Source organism: Triturus cristatus, chromosome 12 (assembly GCF_964204655.1).
Source record: "Triturus cristatus chromosome 12, aTriCri1.1, whole genome shotgun sequence".
NCBI lineage: Eukaryota > Metazoa > Chordata > Amphibia > Caudata > Salamandridae > Triturus > Triturus cristatus.
The window spans coordinates 581,225,237-581,245,327 of NC_140595.1; the positions used below are offsets into that span (position 1 = coordinate 581,225,237).

The window sequence follows — 20,091 nt, forward strand, 5'->3', positions numbered from 1 at the left end:
GTGGATCCATAGGCAGGTGGCCAAGGCCAGTTGGGCGGAGCAAAGGTGTCTGGTGGGTACATGGAATGAGAGACAATGGTTCAAATATGCAGGTCCTGTGTCGTGGAGAGCTTTGTAGGCATGTGTGAAGAGCTTAAAGGTGATTATTTTGTTGACTGGAAGCCAGTGGAGTTCTTGAAGGTATTCGGTGTTGTGGCTGCGGCGAGGGATGTTGAGAACCAGTCTGGATGCGGCGTTAAGGTTCTGTAGTTTGCTGATGAGTTTCTGGGTGATGCCAGTGTAGAGTGTGTTGCCATAGTTGAGTCTGCTGGTTATGAGTGCATGGGTGACAGTCTTTCTGGAATCTATGGGGATCCATCGGAATGTCTTTTGAAGCAGGCAGTGCATGTGGAAGCAGGATGAGGATACGGCATTGATCTGGCAGTTCATTGTGAGCGAAGAGTCCAGTATGATGCCGAGGTTATGTGCATGGGGGTGGGGTGGGGGGTTCCCAGTGCGGTAGGCCACCAGGAGTCGTCCCAGGCTTAGGGGGTAGGTCCCAGGATGAGTACTTCGGTCTTTTACAAGTTGAGCTTGAGGCAGCTATTATTCATCCAGGTGGCGACGGCCTTCATCCCATTGTGGAAGTTGATTCTAGAGGCTGCTGGTTTGTTGGTGAGGGCGAGGATCAGCTGGGTATCATCGGCGTGTGGTCCCTAGTGCTTCCCACAGAAATAAGAGCTGCATGACAAGGTGTAAATCTTGGGCTATTAATAGTAAAATGTGTATTAAAACTTCGAAGCATGGGTTGATAATTAAGCCCATGATATTGCACTAGATCTAAAATCATTCTCTGGAGAGAGCACTGGTGTAATCTGAGCCATCTACACCACAGGTGAAAGTCCTGCAAGATCTAGGCCTCCTGGTCCTCAACCACAGCACTGAAATTCTCAAACTGAATGTTGAATTTCATATATTCTATTTTGTGCTGTCTGTTGCCAACATTTAAACCAAAATACGGTACTGTTTATATTTTGCAGCTGCACATAGTAGGAACAAAATTCCAAGTAAATAGTTGAAGTTTGAGTTGGACTATGTTGCATAATTTGCATGGTTAGTGTATAGATTTGTATTTGATTGTCACGATTTTCAGTCTTAAAAATAAATCCTTTCAATTTTCCTGCACCTGAACCACACAATACAGAGGTATTATGAAGGAGAGAGATTAGCTTGTACTAATATAAACGTATATCACTTATATAGCGCAAATATATCTACAATGCAATGGAGCACTGTACACAATTGAGGTTTTAGAATGGATCATGTAGAAGGGGCATGATGAGCAAAAGGGATGGGGTGCTGCAGGTGTTTACAGTGAAGGGGAAAGGTGAGGCTGTCAGGGAGGGTTGGACAGCAAGAGGAGTGTCAGAGCTGCAGGTGAGCGCGGTGGTGAGAAGATTCAATGACAAATCTTCAGGGGTTATATGGAACTTGGGGGTTACCTGCGAAGCAGTGTCAGCTCCTTGTAGAAGTGGACAAGGGATCGAGCATGAAAGTTCAGAAATAGGGTGGAATTCCAGATCTTACGAGCATAAAAAAGGATGCCTGACAGGTCAGCTTCTCCTCCTTGTATTTCCTGATTTCCAGTCTGGTGATGCTGCAGCTGCGTGTTGTACATGCTCACCAAGAGAACATAATCCTGGTCAACGGGTAGAGTGCAGTGCAGCAGGTCTTGAAAGTTGCTGTAGCAGTGGAAACTAGTGGTTTACTCTCCGGGTTGGTGTAATCCTTTACATGAAAAGACCTTCCATTAGGTGTAGTGCCTCAAGGAGGAGGCCTTATCTTGGAGTCAGCTGGATCTCAGAGATAAACCTGTTGAGCTTAACAAAACTTGAAGTCGGCTTTCAGTAGGAACGGCGTCACTCTTCACATCATAGCCAACTATGCAAGAAAATCTTCATCCTGTCCATAATTTAAGCCCTGGAGTATCTTCCTTTCAATGCCTGATTGCTATACTTTCATTTGGTAAAAAGAGAACAGGCAATAATATGACTTGTGATTGGATGGGATATAGAATAACAGTTCGCAGATAATCACAGTGAATTCTCTGAAGGAATTCCGTATCCCCAAAACACATGGAAAAAGACCCTCTCCTGGATGTTACCTACCTAGACGGCAGAATTTTGCACGGTGATGGGCAAAAAAGTAATCCGAGATACATGACATATTCAATGTAAGTGCTGAAGAGATCGCTTTTTAGTGACCAGGTGCCTGGGTAAGATCTGCAGTTGGTGAATTTAATGAGGATGCACAAAATGGGGCTGTGCGATGAAATTCTGTTACTCTCGGCTGTAAACAAGGACCAGTCCTCATCTCTTCGAGAATGCATGAAAAAAGCGCTCAGCACCTTGCAATGCCCATCCAAGACCAGAGAAGAACTCGTTTAATACATTATTACATAGTGAATCAGATTTAAGGCTCCACTAAAAACCTCACAACCATTTTTATATGTCCCCAAACTGCCAAACATTCTACAAGCCCATATTAAGGAAAGAATATACACAACACAAATGAATGAAATATAACCTGCTACAAGACTGAGGCAAATTCAGACTGAGCCTGCAGGGTAAGTTAAGCATACCAATGCGATTTGCCTGTTCTTATATATCAGTTTCCATAAGATCATCTTTTAAATTCCTACTATTTAAATCTGACTGGCCGGGTGACTCCTTTCATGGTGATGAACCTGCTGTGGAGTTCCCCGCCCCTCCAGATCATTCCTTTTGAAAACCACCACACATGTTCAAAAGGAAAAACAAAACAATTGGACCGTTTGCTCATTCAGTTAGTCTTCAGATACACTGGAATCCTAGTCTAATGACAAAAACACATCCTGAGGGTAAACACGGTATGTATTAAAAGTATTACAAGAAAGCACATTTTACCTTTTGCCCATGCGTATTCGAGAGGGGTATCAGAACTGTGATCAGATCTGCCACTGCCGCTGTCGGTCATGTCCTCCAAGCTAATGATCAATTGCACTGCACTGAGGCACAGTAATTAGAAGGTCCAGGCGGCGACTCTAAAAGTTTCAATCTAAGACATATAGTAAAAAAAAAAATCAATATTTCAAATGAAGTCAAATATTAGATGTAAATCAGCAAAAAGCCTCAGAACCTGGAACTGGTAATGGAACAAAAGATCAGCACTAGACATACTGAATCAGCAAAAATAAAGGCCAAGATATTAGCACAAAATCCCAAACATACTACAGGCAAGGCTTGAAATCACCAAATACCTCAGACGATACAGATTTCATAGAATATGCCATCTGTACTAGCACCCAGACATAGTAATCTGTACAAGATTTTGCTTCAAGAACCATCCCATCTGTTACAGAATGCAACATAAGTGTACTTATTCACACATTTACCCTCTCCTAACATCAACAGAGTACCATATCTACAGGTCAGACAAGCATTTCACATCAATACCCGTATCAAACATGTGTATCAGTTACATATCAAAATATGGCTCAGTCCATCAGAACCAAATTCAGGCATCAGAACCACAGTTTAGCATCAATACCAACATGAGGATGGACATCAGCATTAAGTTAAACACCAGCATTGGATCCAAACAACAGTACCAGATAAACCCAACACCAGGGCTAGACCCAAACATCTACACCAACACTGGACCCATACAATGACATCTGCACCAGCATCATATTTAGGGCCTCATTTCGATCTAAGTGGACGGGATACTCCATCTCAAATGTGACTGATATCCCACTGCCTTATTACAAGTGCATTATATCCTATGGTAATTGTAATACAGCAGATGGGATATCTGTCACGCTTGTGGCGGAGTATCCCGTCCAAAAAGATCAAAATCAGGCCCTTAGACATCAATAACAGGTCATGATATATGACATCAAGGTATCAAACATCAACATTTAATGGACATAAATGCTTGGAACAAGCAAAACCTCTGGTAATTACACTGTATAACATTCCATTCAATTATTTTGATCTCTTCTTTGAAATTTAAGCTAGGGACAGGCTATAAGCAAATCAATCTTGCCATCACTGCTATACAGACAGTCTAGCTCAAATTGTTACGCCATGGGTTGACGAGCCCGGATCCCGCACCCGCGCGCCGTGAGAGGTACTATACCTGATAATTTTTTGGCAGTCTACAGCACCCCGCATACGTACCTGCTCCCTGCTGACGAGAGGCAATTACCTCGAAACACGTGTCCAGGGATGGCATTTTAACTTTTTACTCGTGGCATAGGTGTACCCGCCGCTGTCACTACATTCTCCAGAATCCTATGGGGCTATTTGCTAGTATGACGAGCGGTGTGCGACCCACTTCGCATTTTGTATTTAAAGCTCCCTGAGCCATGGGTTGACGAGCCCGGATCCCGCACCCGCGCGCCGTGAGAGGTACTATACCTGATAATTTTTTGGCAGTCTACAGCACCCCGCATACGTACCTGCTCCCTGCTGACGAGAGGCAATTACCTCGAAACACGTGTCCAGGGATGGCATTTTAACTTTTTACTCGTGGCATAGGTGTACCCGCCGCTGTCACTACATTCTCCAGAATCCTATGGGGCTATTTGCTAGTATGACGAGCGGTGTGCGACCCACTTCGCATTTTGTATTTAAAGCTCCCTGAGCCATGGGTTGACGAGCCCGGATCCCGCACCCGCGCGCCGTGAGAGGTACTATACCTGATAATTTTTTGGCAGTCTACAGCACCCCGCATACGTACCTGCTCCCTGCTGACGAGAGGCAATTACCTCGAAACACGTGTCCAGGGATGGCATTTTAACTTTTTACTCGTGGCATAGGTGTACCCGCCGCTGTCACTACATTCTCCAGAATCCTATGGGGCTATTTGCTAGTATGACGAGCGGTGTGCGACCCACTTCGCATTTTGTATTTAAAGCTCCCTGAGCCATGGGTTGACGAGCCCGGATCCCGCACCCGCGCGCCGCGAGAGGTACTATACCTGATAATTTTTTGGCAGTCTACAGCACCCCGCATACGTACCTGCTCCCTGCTGACGAGAGGCAATTACCTCGAAACACGTGTCCAGGGATGGCATTTTAACTTTTTACTCGTGGCATAGGTGTACCCGCCGCTGTCACTACATTCTCCAGAATCCTATGGGGCTATTTGCTAGTATGACGAGCGGTGTGCGACCCACTTCGCATTTTGTATTTAAAGCTCCCTGAGCCATGGGTTGACGAGCCCGGATCCCGCACCCGCGCGCTGTGAGAGGTACTATACCTGATAATTTTTTGGCAGTCTACAGCACCCCGCATACGTACCTGCTCCCTGCTGACGAGAGGCAATTACCTCGAAACACGTGTCCAGGGATGGCATTTTAACTTTTTACTCGTGGCATAGGTGTACCCGCCGCTGTCACTACATTCTCCAGAATCCTATGGGGCTATTTGCTAGTATGACGAGCGGTGTGCGACCCACTTCGCATTTTGTATTCAAATTGTTACGCTATGTGCACTCTTAATTACAGCAAAAGCAGCCCATGGCAGATTTCAGCAGTATTTATTTATCAAGGTTTATATAACACAAACGTGACCAGAAGGTAACAGAGCGCTTTATAGAGTTGGCAAAGAAGCGGTTACACATGTTACATATGGAGGAAATACAATTACATGGAGTAAATACAAATACACAGTCACAGTATATACAAGTGGTGTAAAATAGACAGTAGGATATGTGGCCGATATAGTCTTTAGGTAGGTATGGTGGGTTTTGCAAAGATGGAGAAAGTGGGGGGGGGGGGGGGGGGGGGGAGTGTGGAGGCACAGTATTTCCCCGAAGTAGTAGTTTGTGAGGCTCAGATTTATTTGAAGAGTGTGGTTAGGAGCAGCAGGTCAGTCAGATGGCTTAGGGGGAGGGTTGAGGTATTTCTTGAGAAGTAGAAGTTTTAAGTTTCTTCTTGAATTGATGGAAAGATTAAATGTCACGTAGATTGTGAGGCAGAGTTACAGATTCTAGTAGCATTCCCGAAGAAGGAGCTGGTTGGTGCGAGATTTCTCATTCTTAAATTTGAGCAGAATCAGGAGTAGAGTGTTTCAGCTGCAAAGAGATCTCTTTTGGTCAACTTTTGTTTACGAGATTGAGTGTTTTTTTCGCGTGGAGAGCTTTGTTTATTATGCAGGTAGTTTTGAGTATACATCTTGCCTCGATTGGTAGCCAGTTGAGAGAGTGGGAGTGATGTGGTCCCAGCAACCTTCTTCCGACAGGTCTGGCCGTTGCATAGAGTGTAGCTTTTTGAGAGGGGCTAATTTTGTTTTTGGGGCACTCATAATTGTTGCGTTACCATAGTCCAGTTTGAAGAGGACTAAGGATTGTACCACTGTCTTTAGGTCCTAGCTGGGGATGAAGAGTTTGACTTTTTAAAGGTGTTTCAACATGTAGAAGGCATTTTTTTGCTGAGGCATTAATAAGCTATTTCATGTACAGGTTTATGTCAAATGTAATCCCCAGGGATTTGACTGAGTTGGAGATGGATAGTTTGCAGTTCATTGCAGTAAGGGTTGTCGAGCCAGATATCTAAGGGAGAGGGCTTATCTTTAGACTGGATGAGGAGTTTGGTTTTGTTGGGCTTGAGATTAAGATGGTTGCTAGTTAGCCTGGATTGAACCGTGGAAAGACTGCTGTTTAGGTGCTGCATGTCTTTGACTGATGAGATTGCAATGTAGAGTTGGGTGTCATCTGCATAGAGATGGTAGGTAAATCTGGCTTGTTTCAAGATCGTAGCCAGCGCTTCCATATTGAGTTTGAATAGAGCAGGAGAGAGGGTTGATCCTTGAGGAACTGCTTGTGCGACTTTTGGTCCATATAGGAGAGATGATGTGACTGAGATTTTTGACAAGTGCAGCAGGGAGGGGGTCTGAGATGTGCGAATTTGGCTTCAGGCATGCGGGTAATTTGAGAACTTCTTCATCAGAGATATAGTCAAAATTCAGTCTAAGTTGCATAATGTTTCAGTTGCAAAGGGTTGGGGTTGGAGTTCTGGATTATTGATAGGGATAGACTGGGGAGAGAACCATTATTTGGAGGCAGTGCCTTCGCTGGACCCCCATTGCTGGGGGTGGATCGAGCTTGGTGTAGAGTGGTGGGGCAGGTGGCACAAGCGAGAGTTCAATGTTAGCTATTTTTTTCAAAGAAGAATGTTGCGAATTCTTTGCAGAGGGAAAGGGGTGGTTTGCTACTCGATGATGCTGAAAAGGTCTTTAAGCCTGTTCCTAGATCGGTCCAGTTGGGCTCAGAAGAGGGATGATTTTTCTCTGAAGATGTGTTTCTTGTATTTTTGGCATTCACCTTAGAGGATTGAGAGATTGGTTAGCAAGGGCTGTTGTCTCCAGATTCTTTCAGCCAACCGGAGCTGTTGCCTTTCTTTGTTGAGGTCTTTATTGAACCAGGATCTGGAGGGGAAAGTTCTTAATTTCTTGAGTTTAAGAGGGGTGACCGTGTCTAGGAGTTCTGCCATTTTTGTGTTGTAGTGGGAGGTGAGGGCTTGTAGAGGTGGAATTTGCAAAATGACTAATCCGTCTAACTGCTTGGGGGTTTTGATGTATGTTCCTCATTCAGTGCTTAGGACGGTTATTTTGGGGGTGGATCTTTGGTTGGTTGGCATTGAGATTAAACAGAATCAGATGGTGGTCAGTCCAGTCAGAGGGCAGGATTGAGAGGAGGGATACCATGTTATGTTTGGAGAGGATTGCATGGAGGGTAGAGCCTTTGGCATGGGTTTGTTTATTGCAGTGTTGGGTGAGATCGTTCACTTCTAGGAGGGAGGATAGGGCTTGTATTATGGGATTGTCTGCCTAATTCAGTATTTCTCCTCTACGATCAAGAAAAACTTCAGCCCAGGAGCCTATCTGTACCCCTTGGACTGGCTCACTTAGTCAGGTGCTAAAGATATATCTCGAACTGTCAGGCCACATGCACTTTGAATGACAACAGAAGCAGCTCCTGGGGTGTTAGACCAGCGTTTCACCTCAACGATCAAGTAAACCTTCAAGCCTGTGATGGCAGAACCTATCTGTAACCCTTGGAGTGACTCACTTAAATTGGGTGCTAAAGATGTGACTCACAAGCTTCTGTCCCCGAGAAGGTCAGAACTGTTACTAAAAATTAGCAGCTGGCCTAGACATCAGCACAAATATTAGAAATGTCAAAGAGCCTCAACACCATCATCATCATCAGACCAGACCTTCATATAAACAAGAGTGCTAGAACACCAAACATAATTTCAAGTACTGGAAAGTAGAAAGAAATCAGACACAAAGATCTTCACCAGCCTAGAACCTTCAAATCAAACAGCACAAGCACTATAATTTAGCAGCATAAAAACAATCTGAACAGCATTCTCGAATATATGCAAGAGGCAGACGATGAACAGGCAGAAAACAGTGCATAAACCAAACACATTAACAAGCAACAAACATCAAGGCTAATACGAAACAGCAGCGCAGTTTCAAAAACATTAAAACTAATCTCGAATTTCAATACAGATGGCAAACAGCAACACAGGTGGCCTACATAAAAAAAAACACTTGTCAAATATCAATATCAACAAAGGCACCTAACATTTATGTGGGCGTCAAACATAAGAGTAGTACAGGAGCAAGACATAAATAGACACAAATATATATAATGGTCACCCAAACCAAAATCTTCTCCAAACATCAACACGTGCATTAGAAACATTGACACAAATGGAAAACATCATCATATGTGGCAAACCACAATTTAGCTGGTAAATGTTAATACGAGCACAAAAAATTAAACCTTATATCAAACTTCTTTCAACAAAGGTAGCAAACAGTTGTTGAACATTGACATGGTACGAAACATCAACGTGATGGTGAAAAATCACCATAGGCCTAAAATATAACAATGTCTTTGTAGGAAGCTGGCTCTTTATAAACTATACCAAAGTAAGGTATAGTGTGCACAGAGTCCAGTGGATCTCCAGAGATATACCAGAGGCTAAAGTAGATAATACCTTACTTTTTTGTGGTAGTGTGATTGAGCAGTCAGGCTTATCAGAGGGTAGTGTTAAGCATTTGTTGTACACACTAAGGCAAGGAATGATGGCACACACTCAAAGACTGAATCCAGTCTGTATAAAAGGTTGTTACTTTGTTATTTTTATTACTAGGACCAAGATTTACTTAGTAGCAGGTAAGTGATACTTTCAAAACAATAATACTTTTCCAAATACGGTGTGTACTGGTTTTGTAGAAGCATACAAGTTACTTTGCAGTAGAGAAAATGGGTTGTAAACTCTTTAGAATACTTGTAATTACTTCAGATTACTTTGTAGTTATTTTTCAGTTACTTTTCTAACATTGTGCAAAACAAACTAATAACACAGTTTAGGCACTGCTGTACATCAGTGAGCAGGACAACTCATTTGTAGAGACTAAGTTACTTTGTTGCAATACAAGGCAGAGTTAACACTTAGGACTTTTTTCAGCGAAAAACCATACTTTGCAACCCTGTGGGGTAAACAAACTTAGCAATTTCAGGTAAGTAAAACTACTTTTGGTGTGCTCCTTTTGGGCGTAGAACCAAGGTTCCCCAAGGTTCAATTCTGCACTCAAGGTGCACCACCAGTGACAATAAGGCGGCCAGATGCAGAGTGCAGGGTTGCCAAAGATAGTCAATGGGGACTAGGGGCACATCGGTTGGAGGCTGCTCACAGGAAGATAAAGCGGCCTTGGAGGGCAATCTTCAGGAGTTAAGGTAAGTATAAAGGGGGGCAAAAGGCAGGACCAAAACCACACCACCAGCAGCACAGGGGCGGCCGGGTGCAGGGTGCTCACACAGCGTTGGGCGGCCCGTGTTACCCCCATGGAGATCATCGGTTCCAGTTTCCGGCTGCAGGCTCCGACCAGGCGGTCTCTTCAAGGGAACCAACAGCCAGGGGAGGAGGTTGAGATGCTAGGCGATAGGGGGGCACTGCTGGTTCTGGTCACAGGATACAGGGCGGAAGGATGCAGGGGTGTCTTTGGACGCCAGGTTTCTCCTTACCAGGCAAGTCGCGGTTGAGGGGGGGTCGTCATGAAGAGGCTGCACACGTCGACACTGGACTTTGGAGGTGACACCCCTCGATGGTTTGGAGGTCAGGACTGCTGGGGAACCACTTTAGGACTGGAGAGCCCTTTGGACACGGGTCGTGGCTGGCAGGTGCAGAGGTAAGTCCTGGAGCAGGGTTTCTTGGTTTCACAGGATCTTGATCTTCTTTTGTGGACAGGGCCGCTGTCCTCTGGAGTCTTGAGTCTTTATGGAAGCAGGGGATCAGTTCTCATCAAGTCTGAAGGTTGCCAATCCTTTTTGGAGCTGTTGTTTTCTTCGCAGGGGGGTTTGGAGCTGCAGGCAGGCCAGGAGGGCTGGAGCCAAGTCAGTTGTGCCTGTAGTCTTCACCGCTGCAACGTCTTCTGGTTCCAGTCTCTGTAAGTCATCAATTCTGCTGAGCTGGGTTCAGGAGCTACTGACCATAGGGCATCTACACCCTTAGTGTGCACACCCCACATGGGGGAGTGGGCACAATCCCTGATTGGAGGGTGCCTGCCATCTGCAAGATGGTGGACACTGAAGAGTGGGCTTCACCTCGCCTTCCCCACCTCAGGGGTGGTGTTGACAGAAGTGGGCACACCTTCTGGTTTATCCTGATTTTGCCGCCTGTCTTCCCATCAAAATGAGGGTGAAGACATAAAGGGGGCTGGCTCCTGCTAGCAGGAGAGGCTGGGGGTAGCGTTGCAAAGGCGGCAAGGCCTTTGAAGCTCCCCTGGTATAGATGGCTCTTCCTGACCTGGGGAGGTGTGAACCCCTCTGACCAGGAAAGGCTTTGTTTCTGAGTCCTGGAAGCAAAGGCTCCCACTCCAGGGGTCCATAAACCTGTTTTGTGGTGGCAGGCTGGTGTTCACCAGTCAGAAACCCAACAGCAGTTGGTTTGGTTCAGGGGTCTCCTCTAGAAGAAACCCCTGAGTGCATGGGATAATAAATCTGGCAATGGGGTCAGTGCAGGTTTATTAATCTGAGATGTTTGATACTAAACGTCCCAAGATTCAGTAAAGCCATTATGGTGCTAGGAAGCTCGTAATGACCAGTTTCTAGACCATTTACTCAGTATGGGTTTACTGGGCACTTATAATATCTAAGAATGGCCTTGGATATTATAGGGGCCTGTCTGCTCATGCAGATAAGTCCTCGCATAAGGTACAGTGCACCCTGCCTTAAGGGTGACTGAGCAGGCATGGCACTGGGTGTGTGCCATGTTGACTCTTCACTTTTAGCTTCACAAAAACATGCAGGCTGCAATGGCAGTGATCCATTTTTGTGGTGAGAGGACTCTGAGGGTGGCATATTACATGCTGCAGCCCTCAGAGGCTTTTCTCTGGCTACAATGCCCTTGGTACCATGGGTACTCCTTACAAAGGACTTACAGGTAGGCCAGAGTTGTCCAATTGTGGGAACAATGGTACAAGTTAAGGAAAGAACACAGGCCCTAGGAACCTGATTGGCAGGGGCCCAGGGCACACCCAGTCAAAGTGCAACTGATATCTGTCAAAAAGTTAGGGGGTAACCATGCACAATGGGCACCTTCCTATTCCTACAGTCCTTGAAAATCAATCCGACTAATAATCAACCTAGATAAAAAAAAATCACACAGAAAGTAAACGCAGAAGGTGGAAGTAAGCTTCAACAAAGGGATGAACCATGCACACAGGAGGCAAGTGCTGATGAGTTATAAACAAATAAAAGCCAACATGCACCATACTCCCAGCACAATAGTGAAAGGTGTAGCGTTATTGAAATACGTGTTATCGTCAAAGGCCATGACATTAGCATAAGTAAGTACATTTTATTGTATAGAAACAGTAAAATATCTGTTAGAATTATTAAGAAAAGGGGCTAAGATACATAAATAATTAAAACAATACAGAGCACAGAGTGAAAGATTCAAAGAAGTAATGTCCTGTATGTAATTATAAGGAGGAGTCTGAAATCCACGTTCTTTTTGTCTGCCCTGCTTACCGGATACAGCGTAAACGCTGGTTAACACCACTTTGTAAAAACCTGGGTTTCAAGCAATGTATAGCGGCATTGAGAATCTTAAAGAATGATACCAGCCCTCCAATTGTATTTGCGGTTTCTCGTTTTTTAAACAGTATGTGGTACATCAGGCAAGCTGCCAAGTATAATTGTATTGGAGTGTCTAACAGCACAACCTGATGTCTGCCATTTCCACTATTGTAAATCTTCTTGTATCTATTTTTAATGATAGATTTAACATAGTTTTTAGGGATCCTTTGATCGTGTTGCTATGGAGAGGCCTGTCATGTAAGGATGTAAATATATTGTATTTGTGATTTCTTTTTAAAATGTAAGCACTTTTATGGCTTTGCGCCGAAATAAAGTTTTTACTGACTGACTGAAAACATTAATAATGTGATTTTCCGGAAAAGGCTGCAGTAAGATCTAGAAATGTAGTAAGTTTCCCAGTGAATTGGCAGTCATTTGCAGAAAAACAATACATGATAGCTTGCCTAAAGGTCCTCCAACAAGTAATAATGTATGTGAACTTCAAATAATTTTTCCTCATGCCCAATACTGCAGGACATGAACAAATGATGTGTTCAATAGATTCATCATTATAATCACAGAGACGACTTCTTCTTTGAAGGTAAACAGCATATATTCCATGATTCTACAAGTTGGGATATTTGAAAAAACATAAGATGAAATCTTAAATATTTAAGTTTACATTCAGGCTCTAAATTACAAGCTAGATAGTCCTGATTTAATCAGGTATATGAATCTAATGTACAGTGTGCATGTTTATACTTCTCTAAGGTTGGCTAGTCTACTGTTCTTTCTCATAATCCGTCTTATTAAGGCTTGCACTCAGATAGAGGCCTTTTGTAAGAACAGATAGTGGCGGCAGATAGTGGCGGCAGATTGTTTCCGGTAAAGACCTTATTTGCAGCTGCAAGGCTGAATTCTGTGGTATATCCATTTGTATTGGTTCAGTCAGTCACTCAGTCAAACATATGTTTATTGTAGACTGTGGTCTTTAAAACATAAGCACAATAAAACCCATATACATACATGTTAAATTATTAGCTAAAATAGGGCCGAACCTACAGTTAAAACACGACATTACCACAACCCCTCATACAATACAATTAGCATAATTTTCCTAAAACTTCCTCTACGGACAGTAAAAATCGCCCCAAAGCACAGGCTCCATCCAAAAACCGCATATCCAAAAGTAGGTTTACTGCTTGCCCCCTTTCCCTAATATCATATTTTTGTAAAACGGTCTTCAATAAAAACTTTTGTTGCGCTAAAAACCACAACCAATCCACTAAAACATGCTTTAAATCTCCCTTCATATTAAGGCTGTGCAGGTAAGAGCGGTGGAGCCCGGTGGGAGAGGATTTCGACGGACGATGACGAGGGAAAATTAATTATTAATTTAATTTTCACTCGTCATTGTCCGTCAAAATCTCCCCTCCTCACCCCCCACGGGCCCCACCGCTCTTAGTTGCATGGGCACTGCTGGTCAGAGATTAAAACCTAGTTATCATGTCAAAGATAATTTGAGGTTTAGTTTGCTGTGTGAAGCAGATGAACGGAGGTTCAGTAAAACTCAAATTTCTTTTGCATAAATGTAATTAAGGTCCTTTATTGTTTTTTCCCAAACGACAATTGTAGCACATAATAAATAGGGGGCAAGCTTGAAGTCTGTTGTCTTAATGGATTGACAAATAGCTCAGCCTCCATAGACGTTAGAAAATCTCTCAAATGATCGTGCAATAACATAGGATTTATTTTTTGTTTGAGATGTGATTTGACCATGATACATTATTAGCCACTGTTAGACCTACGTAGTTGTAGCGTTTGACTTCTAAAATGTGAGCATCAATTTTTAGGCTTAGTGGACTTTGAGACTTGCCAAATGGCATCATTTTTATGTTCCCCTAGTTCATTTTTAGGTCTCGGCTAGCGAAGGCTGCGCTTGCGCAGTCTGGCTCGCGAGATTTAATGACTTGGAGAAGAGGGGCTTGAACCCGCCACTCTTCTCTCCTCTTCTCCATTGGCTGGCCTCTTAAATGCTGGTCAGCCATTGGAGAAGAGGCTTGTCTCTCCAAACAAGCCCCGTCGTTTTGCGATTCGGGGGTGTGTTTTTTGTCGATTTTTCTTTGGGCGTGTTGTTCGAGAAAAACACGCCCCCGAATCCGAAAACGCCGCTGCCTTTCTCCGAGGCATTTCTGCTTTCACCTCGGAGAAAGGCAGTGGTGTGCTTGTTTTCTTCTGGGAGTAAGCCTCTCTGTATTCAGATGCTGCCTGTGTGCCTGTTTTCTTCCTCGCCGTGTGCTGGAATCCAGAGTTCGTCCCTCGGGGTCGCGTCCACATCCTTCCCCGTGCCTGAATGGGTGACGTAACCAGCGCTCATGTAAGGCGCTACTAATCTCCCCGTGCCGAAATGTGTAAGGTAAATACGGTGCCATGTAAAGCGCTCCAATACCTTCCGGGCGAGTTCACACTATATCATTACTTTGTCCGTCGGCTAGACTGCCGACTTTTGTGCTGGAAGCCAGAGTTCGTCCCTCGGGGTCGCGTCCACATCCTTCCCCGTGCTTGAATGTGTAACGTAGCTGGCACTCATGCGGGGCGCTCCAAATCTCCCCGTGCCTGAATGTGTAATGTAAATACGGGGTTATGTAAAGCGCTCCAATAACTTCCGGGCGAGTTCGCGCCATATAAATATATAACTGTGCCAGCTGGTGCTTTCGTTCTACTGCTGCCTACATCGGGAGAATAAAGGGGCTTAAGAGTGCTGGTTAAGTGTTGTGTTGAAGATTTGTGGTGGGGGTTATGAGCAATGCCAATAGCTCTAACTTTAACAATGCCGAGACCATTGCATTGTAAATGCTTGTTAAGTCATTTTCACAGTTGAATTCCTATAGATTTGATAACTTGAATTGAAGATCAGATACAGTCAGTGAGAAGATAATAATATCATCGGCGTAAGTCAAATAGCTAACTGATGTACTTCGCAGGTCTGGTGATAGGCCTTCAGTGCAGTTTAAAAACAATGACAGATCTCCTATCTGAAGTGAAAAGGGACTAGAATATAGCCATGCTTTAGGCCATTTGTAGTTGTTAACTTCGGTGATAAAGGCCTCCTTGTTGGTTTAATTTGAAGCCAAGTTTTGTCATGTAGACTTATTAAAAAAATGCAATATATACTGGCTTACTCCTCAATTTGATAGTTTCTCTTAAAGTGTTTTTGACTTTATTAAATGCAGAAAAATAGTCAATACAACATGCATAATAGTATGATGTATTTTTAAAGCTTTGTTCACTAAAATGTAATGGGCCATAATCTTGTCAGTCGTGGAACAGCCCAATCTAATACCAGTTTAATTGAATGGAATTAAATTGCGATTGGTTGCCCAAGTATAAAGATTATCTGATATATATTTTGCAAAGAGACTTTCTCCATCGTTGAGGAGAGAAATGAGGCAATAATTTTTAGGATCCCCATTTTAGGTCTCGCCTGAGCCAGCGCGCATGCGCTGCTCTACAAGGCTTATAGTAAGGACTTCCATCTCACACATCTTTTCCTCGTGTTGCTTTTTTTTCCAGCCACACATTTGATTGGCCATTTTCGTAAGGCTTCCACAAAAGAAAGCACGCAAATGGCCAAAGGCTCAGGCATGTCCCGCCTTATCTTTAAATGTTCCCTCCCATAGCCTATGTGTCTCAGGAGCGAGCAGCGGCGCCATCTGTTTCCAATCATCGCGCCCGCGCTTGTTTACATGTGCCTGTCTCACGGTCGCGTAAATTGGAAACAGGTGGCATTCACTTTTGCGTGCGCGTTTCTTTTTTCTTTTATTTCTTTTAACTTTGATGCCTATTCCCCTTCCCACCCGCTTCTCAGCAAAGTACTTGTTTTTAAAGCGTGCGATATCGCGCTTTACCTTTAAATTTGTTTTTTTCTTCAATTGGTGCGCTTGTGCTTTCCTCCCTCCCACTCGCTCCTCAGCAATTTATTTATTTCTCACTTTCACTGTGGGAGTGCGGTAAGGTTCCCACGGCATATGGCAGGAGGCCTTCTGTCTCCGCTCTGGGTCTTGCTGGTTAATGTTTTCCCTTCTCGCGCAAGCCACCTAAAATGCCCCTTAACATTCCAATAGTTTTTGCTCTGTAACTGTTAGCAGCAGTTTTTGCCACGCACAGGAGAGCGTTTTCCTTTGAAAAACTGTGACCAAATTCTTCTTTCTGTGTTGAATGGTAAGTATTTTGGCGATATTCACAGCTCCAACTTTGGGACTTACGGCAGGGGCTTTATAAGCCTAGTGATTTTCGCACCAGGGTTTGCTGAAGGGAGAGTTTAGCAGCTCCTGAGTACAGAGCTGTTTTGTTGCACCTTCATCCTTAACTTACCACTCTTCCAAGCTAATTCACATTTCTTGGGCTCCTGGTCTAAGTACTGATGAAGCGTCTGCCCCGAAAGAATCGTTTACAAACCAGCAACGCTGTGTTATGTTGCATACCATACTCCTTAACAAACTAGCGAACTTGGGTTCAGGTTGAGATGCCAGATGAACTTCCTCTTTAAGTCTTAGTCTTAGTGGCTGAGCACTTAGGTGTAATCGGTACGCTCGGGAAACCACGTACGTGTGTCTCTGAGTTCTCTGCTCTTGAGGGTCAGGAATCCATTCACCCTCATTAAACACTGCTAGTGCCTGTGGCCGCCTCGAGGGAATTGTCTCACAGCATCTTAACTTCCCAGACCTCACACGCATTACTTCCTCATAGCTGACAACTCCTGTGTATCTTTACAGTCTGTTTAAAAAAAAAAAACTTTTTATGGTCCACCCTTTCGTTTGTTTCTTTATCATTTATTTAGATTTGAAGTCCTTTTGAAAGGGACTGTTTAATTGACTGAAGAGGTTAAATTCACATTTAGATGTGTTCTCTAATACCACTACTATCAGGCAGCCGTGATTGACACGAGTGGATGGCATTCACATTTGATGCGTTTATTCCTTTCTTGTCTATGTACACTGAGGTGCATTTAGATATACAAGTCGATACATAACTGAAGATCTACAGTAACGTCCAGCTGGACTAGTGCACGGAACTAATGAAGACAACCACTCTAACACAGCCTAATATGCAATTAACTACAAGACTGAAATCTAACCCTACAAACTAGCATACACATCTGCAATGCACCTCAACACCTCGGCAGGTGTAGTAAGTGCTATTTAAATCTACACTGCAATGTCCTCTACAAGCTGAATTGCCTTTAGATGCTTCATCTCTTCCTTTATTTTCCTGCATAAAAAGTACAGTTTCAGAGGTGCAAAGTGGCTCCTTCTTGAGTCTTTTGAGGCCCTCAAAGTGAGTGCAAGGCCTGAGCAGCAGGGTGAATTAGTGTGCGTTGGTACACTGCACTGAGTTGAGCCGCCTCCCTTCCCCCCTGAATCTTACTACTTCGTTCTCCTTTGCCTGTTTGCTGATTTAGATGAGATGGTCTGACGTGTCCTTAAAAGCTCTTGCAGAGTTAGGAGTCAACAATTCTGACAGTTCACACTACTATGCTGTTTGCTTATGCATATCTCCAGGTCAGTAATGTGTGGTGCTGGATGTCAAACTTTAGGCTGGAGACTGAGGCTACAAAGAGAAAAGATATCTGAAGTGTCTCCGATCACTATGGTGTGAAGCGTGTCAGTCTGTCATCAGAATAAGTTCTTTAGGGGGTATATTTGAATTTTTGTAGAATATCGATACATTTATATACATTTTCATTACTTTTCAGAAAGTTGATGTGAATTTTGCACTGTTTCTAATTTGAATGCAAGCAAAACAACTGTTTTCAGGATTCCATGGATGTTTTTACTTAGTAATAGTTTACTCTTATTATCCTGCAAGTATTGACCATGTTTTAGAGTCTGGACTTGCCACTCTATTTAAAATCTAATTGCAAGATTACTTTTTGCCCAAGGGAAGCTTATATGGTGTGGGAACAAGTGATAACATGGTTTTCAGCGCCCTCTGACTATCATCTGTGTGGGTGGCCTGTAAAATGTGGTTCAATTTATAAATTTTTCCATTTTGTACGTCTGTCATCATAAAAATACTTCCAAATGTGCCATTGCTTTGTTAGCTGCTTTTTAGGGTGCCAGAAAAGAAACCTGATTTCACTAAGTCCAGCAACTACAGAAAATTTGACCTTGAGTTTCTTAATGGCAAGCCTAACGTAGGATACATTATGCAAAAGTTGGTCGCACACTGCTCGTCACACCAGCAAGGGACCACTTTCATTGGGGGAACACGACTGGTAGGTGTAGCAGTGTGCGACCAATCTGGTTTAACTTTATATTCAGGCTCCCTTGAGCCGGTGGAGTCGACGGACTCATGGTTACGCACCTGCGCGCTACGAGAGGTACTAGACCTGATAACGATTTTAGCAGCTTACACAGCAACCCCACACATTTTCCTACTCCCTGCTGACGAGAGGCAACTACCTCGAAACACGTGTCCAGGGATGGCACACGCCACGCATACTTGCATTCACACTCGAGCATAGGTGTATCCGCCGACGCTGACCTTCAGGGACCACTTTCATTGGGGGAACACGACTGGTAGGTGTAGCAGTGTGCGACCAATCTGGTTTAACTTTATATTCAGGCTCCCTTGAGCCGGTGGAGTCGACGGACTCATGGTTACACACCTGCGCGCTACGAGAGGTACTAGACCTGATAACGATTTTAGCAGCTTACACAGCAACCCCACACATTTTCCTACTCCCTGCTGACGAGAGGCAACTACCTCGAAACACGTGTCCAGGGATGGCACACGCCACGCATACTTGCATTCACACTCGAGCATAGGTGTATCCGCCGACGCTGACCTTCAGGGACCACTTTCATTGGGGGAACACGACTGGTAGGTGTAGCAGTGTGCGACCAATCTGGTTTAACTTTATATTCAGGCTCCCTTGAGCCGGTGGAGTCGACGGACTCATGGTTACGCACCTGCGCGCTACGAGAGGTACTAGACCTGATAACGATTTTAGCAGCTTACACAGCAACCCCACACATTTTCCTACTCCCTGCTGACGAGAGGCAACTACCTCGACACACGTGTCCAGGGATGGCACACGCCACGCATACTTGCATTCACACTCGAGCATAGGTGTATCCGCCGACGCTGACCTTCAGGGACCACTTTCATTGGGGGAACACGACTGGTAGGTGTAGCAGTGTGCGACCAATCTGGTTTAACTTTATATTCAGGCTCCCTTGAGCCGGTGGAGTCGACGGACTCATGGTTACGCACCTGCGCGCTACGAGAGGTACTAGACCTGATAACGATTTTAGCAGCTTACACAGCAACCCCACACATTTTCCTACTCCCTGCTGACGAGAGGCAACTACCTCGAAACACGTGTCCAGGGATGGCACACGCCACGCATGTAGGAGAGTAGGGTCTGCTTTCTATGTTCACCCCCACTTTTTGCTTTTGCTTTACTGGTTTTCGACTTAGATGTGGCTGTGGGCCTGCTAATCAGACCCACAGCCCTGCTGTTCTCTCTCTAAATTAATACTATGTACTTTAGGTGCATAACCCATTTGGATAGGATCGCCTTATTGGCCCCTGTACAGTGTACCCTAGGTACCCAGGGCATAGGTGTACCCTAGGCCTACCAGGGGCTGCAGCATGTATTATGCCACCCCTGGCCTGGCCTTCCATTTTGACACAACTGGCTGATCACTCAGCTGGGGCAAGGTCGTGTAATCACCCCTTGCTTAGGTGTAGTATTCCTATACCTAACTTACATATAGACACATTTGTACCTATCAGTCACTCCTATGGCAGGCCTTAACAATCCTGGAGGCAGAGTGCTTGGTAACATGTGAGATGGTGCTCTAGCATGAGCTGAGCCTGTCTGCAGCTTTCGGAACCATGTCCTTATAGCTGTTCTATGATATAGCCTACCATATACTCTTAGAGTGCCTTATAATCTTAG

The 20,091-nt window shown here is 44.3% G+C and overlaps 2 protein-coding genes across 3 annotated transcripts in view; one reads left to right on the plus strand and one right to left on the minus strand.

Annotated features, from left to right (window-relative positions):
• MARVELD3 (MARVEL domain containing 3) overlaps positions 1 to 20,091 on the plus strand; it is an 813,614-nt gene that overhangs the window by 675,132 nt on the left and 118,391 nt on the right. The window lies entirely within an intron of this gene.
• The window catches only part of LOC146776306 (uncharacterized), a 230,267-nt gene that overhangs the window by 190,044 nt on the left and 20,132 nt on the right, over positions 1 to 20,091 (minus strand). Inside the window, exon 2 of the mRNA XM_085638770.1 lies at positions 2,925 to 3,075. Coding sequence (XP_085494896.1) covers positions 2,925 to 2,994 — 70 coding nt within the window. The 5' untranslated portion in view covers positions 2,995 to 3,075. The remainder of the gene's footprint in view (positions 1 to 2,924; positions 3,076 to 20,091) is intronic.